This window comes from Austrofundulus limnaeus, unplaced genomic scaffold (genome assembly GCF_001266775.1).
Source record: "Austrofundulus limnaeus strain Quisiro unplaced genomic scaffold, Austrofundulus_limnaeus-1.0 Scaffold0, whole genome shotgun sequence".
Taxonomy (NCBI): Eukaryota; Metazoa; Chordata; class Actinopteri; order Cyprinodontiformes; family Rivulidae; genus Austrofundulus; species Austrofundulus limnaeus.
In genome coordinates this window covers 9,047,880-9,056,156 of record NW_013952402.1, presented here as the reverse complement: position 1 = coordinate 9,056,156, position 8,277 = coordinate 9,047,880, and the positions used below count along the sequence as shown (strand labels likewise).

At 41.5% G+C, this 8,277-nt stretch overlaps 1 protein-coding gene across 1 annotated transcript in view; it reads left to right on the top strand.

Moving 5' to 3' along the window:
- The first annotated feature begins 489 nt into the window (after positions 1–489).
- sorcs3b (sortilin related VPS10 domain containing receptor 3b) overlaps positions 490–8,277 on the top strand; it is a 60,588-nt gene continuing 52,800 nt past the window's right edge. Inside the window, exon 1 of the mRNA XM_014002167.1 lies at positions 490–1,718. Coding sequence (XP_013857621.1) covers positions 1,047–1,718 — 672 coding nt within the window. The 5' untranslated portion in view covers positions 490–1,046. The remainder of the gene's footprint in view (positions 1,719–8,277) is intronic.

The following is an 8,277-nucleotide window of genomic DNA, read 5'->3' as shown; positions in this document are numbered from 1 at the left end:
GTATTAGATAAATTTCATTAAGTGTGTTCAATACTTTTTCCCTGTGCCATTCCACATTATTACAAATAACTTCATTACATTTTCCCCCTTTTTCCACACTTTTTTTAGATGCTGATACTCCCAATTTCTGCAACAAGAAAAAAGAAAAAGGAGCTCTGTCAGCAGGAAGTAGGAACTGCCTTGCAGGATTCATTTGGCTCTGCTAATTGCAACTAATACCTTTCAAATGGCATATTGATTTGAAGGAGGTTTGATTTTTCAGATGCGCACTGTAAAACAAAAAATAAATAAACCAATAATATGAGTGAGTTTTTTTTTTTTTTAGATTTCCTGGTCATAAGACATACAGRTGATGTTAAACATTTTCTAGTTTAACTTGGTGCGCAGAAGGCCTGAGGTCGCATTGTGTTTTGTGGCCATTTTTTAAGGTCCAGCACATCTTCAGCACCCCACCCCCACCCCACCCAGCTCAGGCAGGAACGAGTAAATCTCGAGCTTTATTAGGAGTCCAAATGAATTTCTCCAAATGTAGTCTCGCTCACGCGCAGAGTTGACAGRTGAATCGGTGGTGATTGATGCCAGGCAGAAGATGCCTCTCCCCTGTCGTGTTCCACAGAGTGAACGCTGTTATGCAAAACACAAATTTGTTTATTTTTTTTTAAAACGCCTTTCGAGTCCGTCAAGCACTGTTCCGGATAACTTTCGAGGGTTTACAAAAGCTGGGAAAGATGGTGCTGAATTAAAGCTAAGATCGTGGAATAATTAAAAAAAAAAACATTTTATGTCTCCCCAACCCTCCCTGTTTCAGACCTCCTCGTGAGCTTTGTAATGTAGCCGCTCCTGCAGTTGCTCTCCGTTGGCGCGCTCGCCTGATGCGCAGCGCCTCCTCCAACTGCTCCTTTCACTTTGACAAATTCTTGGACGTGAGCGGGTCTGCTGAAGGACTTTGTGCTCGCGAAGATGATCCGCTGAATGTGTCTTGACTTCGAACAGCTCTATATCTTTTTTTTTGCTTTCCACTCCTAAACTGAGCTTGGGTGCGCACAATGGTACTTTGGACATTTTGGAGCGTTTTGCTTTTGTCTTGCGTCCCTTTTCACTCCAAGTCAGGGGCTCAAGCGGAGATAACTTTATCCAGATCAATCAACAGATTTTGTCATCTGAACGTGGCTCCGCTCGAGGCACGTTTTGCCAAAAAACCAACGGGGACCAAAGTTGCGCGCAAAGCAGAAAACAGAGATGAAGTTTCAAACAGGTTCGGAACGGAGGCAGCAGCCACTTTAAAGCCGAGCTGTTCCCTGCAAGTGAAGAATAAAACAGTGAGCAGAAAAGAGACACCGGTCAAAGCAAACTATTCCAACGACCTCGAAATACCTGATAAAAAGTGTGGSAACATCACAGCGGAGCGAGCCGAAGCGACCAGAACGCCAGAACGCACATTTTCTGTCAGAAGGAAGAGGGCGAAAAGAAGCGTGGGCTCAGCGTACAACGACAACGTGGATAGGAGTTTAAGTGGAGAGGCGCAGTCACCTGAGAGGTCCGTGGAAAGTGTCCAAGGCGCTCCCAAGTCGAGAACCGAGTACCGGCGCTCAGGGGATGAAGCCCGAGGGTCAAGCCCGAGGCAAAGTGAGCCTCACCTGGACACCTCGACTTTTGCCTTGTCGGGAGACTCGGCGCACAACCAGGCGATGGTGCAYTGGTCYGGCCACAACAGCAGTGTGAGTTAGAGTTTCACAGAAACACACACCATGGCATCATTAAGAAAAAAAGAAAAGAAAATAGCCACGTACTATTCCTTTTATTTTGCTTTTATTGTTGTTTTAAAATTGCGCGTTTGTCATGTCACCACATTTTTTACGCACGACTTTACGCACAGGATGACAATTTATTCCCAGCAAATACACATTTATATACATGTTTGCAGTAGTTCCACCACTGTTAATGTTTTCTGTTACTGCCTAGCTGCTTTCWGAGTGTTGTGTGATGGACATGCACACTGCGCGCCTGCTTGCACGATTTCCCTGATTTATGTGTCTGTGCGCGCGCATCATTTCAAACCAGGGGAGACTCATTTCTATCTACAAACTGTTAATCACATTAAAGTCAAACTGATAGTTAACCTGCACTTAAACTTGACATGATTTCAAACCGTGGGAGGGATTTTGGCAGCAATCACAACACTTTAATTATTTATGAAATGAAAAAAGAGAGAAGAAGAAGTCTCCCAGGAAGGTGTGGTAGCTACAAATAAAAGAGCTGTGCCTAACCTGACCCCTGATGTGACGCCGATGAAACAACATCTGACCTTTCAGCAAATTAAACACTTTTGTTACTGACATTTAACTTACACTTAGTTAATAGCTGTCTAATTAAAGAGGTGAATACATTGTTGCCGTATAAATCAGGCTGAAACGACGCCTCAGAAATCAGCTCAGTGTTGTTGCTTTTTAAGTTCAGCACATCTTTCATGCATGACTAGACATTGCTGTATGCATCCACATTAACCCCCCCACCACACACACACACACACACACACACACACACACACACACACACACACACACACACACACATGCTCTCAACTGACACAAGAGCATGCACACAAATTTTTCTTTCACAAGGATAAAGTCAAAGAGATTTTATCTCTTCCCTTAAATATACAGCATTCAAACATGTTTGCAAGCAGCAGCGTTTATCAGGTGCGAAGATCTCCAAACTACAAACAGCCTTGGACAAAAGAAATAAGCTGCTCTGCATTTTCCCACTTCAGGTAATTTAGATCTCCTTAGTTAAAAAAAAACAAAGTGTAGCAGAAACATTTAATATTTTCTGTGGCCCAGTAAAACTGCAAAAAAAAAAGAATACATTTTAAAAGAGTCCGATTATATTGGCTGGTTTGGATAATTCCATCTGTAATTGCTTTCCTTATCTGTTTCATTTTCTGTTTTTTGGTGCACATTAGAATGTTGGAGGCATCGCAGACGTTCAGTGATGTCGATGTGTTGTCGAAGACAGGCTAGATATGCGCCTCATAAAGTCTCATATGTGAGCTGCGTGGTGAAATATGTGGTTGGTTTAAGATGTCTTTTGCCATCGATAGCCTTTTGTGCAGCAGAACAGTGCTCACTGGATCATCTCTGATGGGCTTGTCACTGCAGCCAGTCAACATTCGAGATTTATGCAGTCCGGACTCCTGTCTGTGGTCCCGAAAGTACGAGTGAAAACCGCGGAGCTTAAAATTTATGGGATTTTACGACTCAGTGTTAGAGCTCGGGCTATATTAGATGTAAATGACTGATAATAAATTCAATCTTAAAGGGACATTTGAAGGAAAATTACTTCAGGCCTGTGGTCTAGGGTAGTTCTATCAAATTTTCACTCCGAGACATTGCCTGTGATTTGGACAATATATGTCTAATCCCACAAGAAGAAAAATGAGAAAGATGTCGAAGGTCACGGTGAAAGTGCCAGCAGGGGATCTTCTCAGTTCAGATTTGATAAAAAAATATATATCGTCTGAAGCCTCAAATCTGTCCACGAGCCAGTTCTCTCACTATCATTTGATTTCTGGGATTGTCTTCGACATCAAAGCCTGAAGCCATAGCCCCCTGGTCTCTGACTTTAAGAGAGATAACATTGATTGGACTCAACCATGGGAATAAAACATATACTCCACCAAATTCCCTTTTAAATTCATGCTTCTTAACTGCATGTAGTATTGATTGGCAGTGCATGTCTCGTTCTACTTAAATCTGACTTGAATATGAATGATGATGGTGTAATGGCTCATGATTGCCCCTTTAAAAAAAATGAACTGATTAAGAAAACGAACAAATAGCTGAGCATGTTAGTGCATGGCAAATCTATATTTTTATTCTTGCTTCTCATGTGAGAACTCGGGCACATCCTACACTCTGGAGATGTGGGGGACCCCCCCTCCCCCATCACATTTGAAGGAAGAAATCTTAAGCCAGCTGATGATCAGGGATGTTATTGGCAGCCAAATGATTTTGGATTCCTGCTTGACCAATTTTTGCAAGCTCCTCGCAGACAGCTCATCAAACCAGAGCAATGTGTTGAAGCTGAGGACAATAATGAGCATCTCTATTGACTAAATATCACCAGAGCTTCTGCTGCATGTCAGTGTAAAGAATGCTCATGTAGCATGAGTGGAAAAGTTTAATTCTCCTCTCTGGCCCGCTCTTGGMCACTCGCTTCAGATGGGGCCAGATGTTGATGAAGCTTGCTCTCCTCTTTTTTTTCAAAGTGGCAATAGTCAAACTGAACTGTCAGCTTTGCAATAACATTTTTTTTTCTTGCTATGACTGATTGAGAATCAAATTGGCCTCCTGGGTCGTGTTGTCAAAACGCTTAATCAAAATGAGGCCATTATTGTTGCACATAATCTCWTTCGTATAAATAGACAATAAAAAAGAGGAAATGACATGGCCCAGGGGGACACCTGTGTTTAAAAGCGGTTTATCACATAGACAGCTATTCCATTTAATATGCCAGAAATTCATTGATCCATAAAATCAAATGGAATAGGTCCCCAATTCACAGAGGTGTTTGACTGTTACAGGATGATGAGAAGAGCTACATAAAGTTACCACTGTCGAGGTATTCGGGGCTAGAAAATAGAAGCTTCACTGTTTATTTTTCAAAATCTTACATTTCATGAAATGTGCAAAAAGTGTTTTTGTTTTATTTTGCTATCAACATTTAGTAAAAGATCTCTCTACCTTTTAAAAACGTCACTTGACATTTAGTCTGAGGGGTTGATAGGTGTATTTATCAAACATTTTATTCATGAACTTTTGTATCATCTACTGGCCCCCTGCTTGGTGTCTGAGGGGATTTCGATCCATATTATGCTTGATGAAAATCAAAAAAAAAAGGTTCATGTTATCACACTTGAGTACAAATTAGTTCCCCCCTGTGGCACGCTCTGCACTAAATTAATATGCAACATTTTAGCCCTTGGGAGTTTTTCCACTTCTTCACATTTAAAAAAAAGATCTACCTTTCAGATGAAGGTGATTTGCTTTTTGACTTTTTAAAATATTAATTTTAAAGTTTTAACCAGTGGAGTAAAAACAAAACAAAAAACAAATCCAAATATTTTTCTATTTGATTTATTTGTATTGGACATACTTGCCCTCAACCTGCTTGTCCCTTGAGGTCTCAGCGCCACACACTTGTTCATTAATCCTGCCTGTTTCGAACCTTTAGGGTGCACTGTTCACTGATGTGATTGTAAGATGCTGACAGAAACTGCAGCTGTGTGCTGCATGGGGCTCACATCCATTCTTTGTGGCCACGCCACGGGAGGATCTGTCCTTTGTTGAGATTGTTTCTACTTTGCAGCAATTGTGTGTATTGTCACCACAGTGTGTTCCCATACAACAATGAAAATTGTGCTCTCTTCATTTAACCCTTCCTCGTGTGAGCTGCACGTGAAGTGGCAGGCAGCTATGTAAGCGCAGGAGGAGCATTTAGGGAGCAGGTTTCTTGCTCAAGGACACGTAGACATGGCAGGGAATCGAACCAAAGTTCGCTGCTCTGCACCACAGCTGCCCAAACAGCTGGCTCAGTTGCAGTGAATGTTATGTGACACAGTTTTCATATGATTATTGTCTGCAGCTGAAGGTAAAGGGCAGCAATAATGTTTTTACCCATGTCTATGTATGGGTTTGTGTGTGTTTGTTTTTCTGTAACACTGTCAGTTTTGCAGAGATTGACTTAAACATTAGAATGGTAATAGCTGACAGTCGTTCACAACATATATGTTTACTGCTAACTGATCACGGAAGATAAGCATGAGACTGCTGACGAGGCTACTTTCATCATTTCTCAACATAAGCTGGTCTTAGTTTAAACCWGAGGTCTACAACGACGGGGTCGTGAGCCCTAGAGGGGTTGTGAAGGTACAGCAGGTGGTTGTGAAATCCTTAGGTAGCCTTTTATTTAATATTTATTTTTTTCAAAGCCGTGTCTTTAAGCACACATTACCATGAATCCAACATGGAGCAAACTGATGAACTGGGCTGGGGTAGAATAAGACCAGGCAGAAACAGAAGGACCCACCCCTATCCATACAGGGCAGATCATGTGGCCCTGGTGTGTTCGCCTTTTCAGGTTTATAGTAACTGCCTGAGCCCATTTGTATTCTAATTTTTGCAATATTTATACACTGTAGCTCTTGGTGATAACAGTGTCAGTATAGGGTCTCTCCATCCAACGCATTCTCATGCCCCCCRCGTCAACATATTGACRCTTGGTCAGGTAGCTGCCTGTGTCCACTTTCAGACGCGCCGGGGAGCCCCCGCGTCTCCGTTCTTTACGAGATGAGGTGGAGGAGGACGAGCGTGTTGACGTATTTTTTTACAAGAGTAGGAAATGCGCGAAACTAACCACCCCAGACCCTAAATTTAACTTCTATTAGCCTTATGCAGCCTATCCCTGACCACAGACCCGAAATTTAACCATTGACCCTGATCCCTCATGTTAACCATTTTTCAAATGTAGAGAATTCGTGAGAACTAACGGTCCCAGATCCTAAATTTGACCTATATTAGCTATAAACAGCCTACCCCTGACCCCAGTATCTCAAATTGACCATTAATCTTGATCCCTCATGTTAACCTCAGACCTCTGACCCAAAGACCCCTAAGTGATGCAACCCGGAAAAGCCACGGGGCGACAAGGACGGACGCGTGGGGGGTACCCGACGTGTCAAAACTGGACGCAGACGGTCCCTGCCCAAGCGTCAACGTTGACGAGTCTGACATGAGAATGTGTTACTCCATCAGTATGGGTGTCCCAGATAGAAAAAATATTGAAGACTCCAGGTTTAAACTATAGCATGAAAGACGGCGGGCGATGTGCACTCCTTCAAGGAATGCTAGATCTTTAATTTTCTGCCTCTTTTAAGGTTRTTATGATCAGTCACTCTACGCAGTCAGCTAATAAAGAGTAACAATTAGCTGAAAATGTAGTTACCCTCCTTTCTGCTGCCTACATACATCAAACTTACTTATTATGAGTTTTATTTTTGGCTCCATTATTGTGATGAGTACTTTGAGGAAATACTATTGGAGCATTAGCCAAGACTGCAGTGTAAACATTCCTGCCAGGGTTTTAAACTTGGTGCTTTTATCAAATTGTTCATAGTGAAAGTTCACGAGTTCAAATACAGCTTAATGACAGAGCTCAATTAACCATCCAGTTCACACGCTTACAGGTCAGTTAATATTGCACAATAAAAAAACAACATTCCCTTGCTAATTAAAATAGCTGTTTGGTACATAGTTATATAAAGAATTATGAAGAATAATAAAAGCTAAGACTTATGACAGAAGATTAAGTGCATTTTATTACATTTGTTCACATTTTTTGGTTACAAAATAGTCAGCTGGATTAATAGAAGTTTTATTCTTATTACCACGTGACAGATTCAAAATGCTTGTAGAGTTCATTGTTTGGAGGAGATACATTTATTATTATTTTTGGAAGACAAATGTGGAAACTAAACCACTTCATCATGTCACCCGGCGCAGTCTGCGAGCCATAACTGACCCCAGTATCGCATCGCTGCAAGAAACCAGCAGTGTCTCATTTTGCTCGGGCTCCTCTTGACAATAGCCTTAGATTTGTTTTTTTTTCTTCCTTCTTGTGAGTGAATCTGAGCTCTACAAGAATCTGTTTTAACCTAAATCACGCCTGAAGTAGTTTTGGTGCGTCAGTTGGCTCAAAAAAGTTCAAATAAAAATATCTGAATGCTGGTTTTATAGATACACACTTTGACGACACAAGGATGCACAACCTTYAGTTTTATCAACAGCAAACAAGCATTTATTGGTAGGTAGGCAGGTTGACTTCAAAATAGGTAGCCTTCTCCCTGTTTGTCTTAAMCTTTCTTTTCTAAATGAGCCCAAAAGCCTTTTGATTACAATAAGATGTTTCATTGCTTGTTTTGTTTTGGTGGGGAAGTATACTTTTCTGACAACCTTCTTCGTGTTTGACACAGTAAAAACATTTCTTTAAATGAATGCAGAAATTCAGGAAACAGGAAATGGGGCTGGTGATTCCCAGGAGGCTGGTGTTTAAGAGTTAAAACAACTCTACCAAATACCTGATGAAAATCCTCTCACCTTGTGGTTTGTGGAAAAGTATCCTCATCCTTATCCTGATTTTACTACACATTCTCACTCCCATGTCGTCACATATTGACACTTTTCCAAGGTTCCCTCTACGTCCGATTTTGACGCGCCGGGT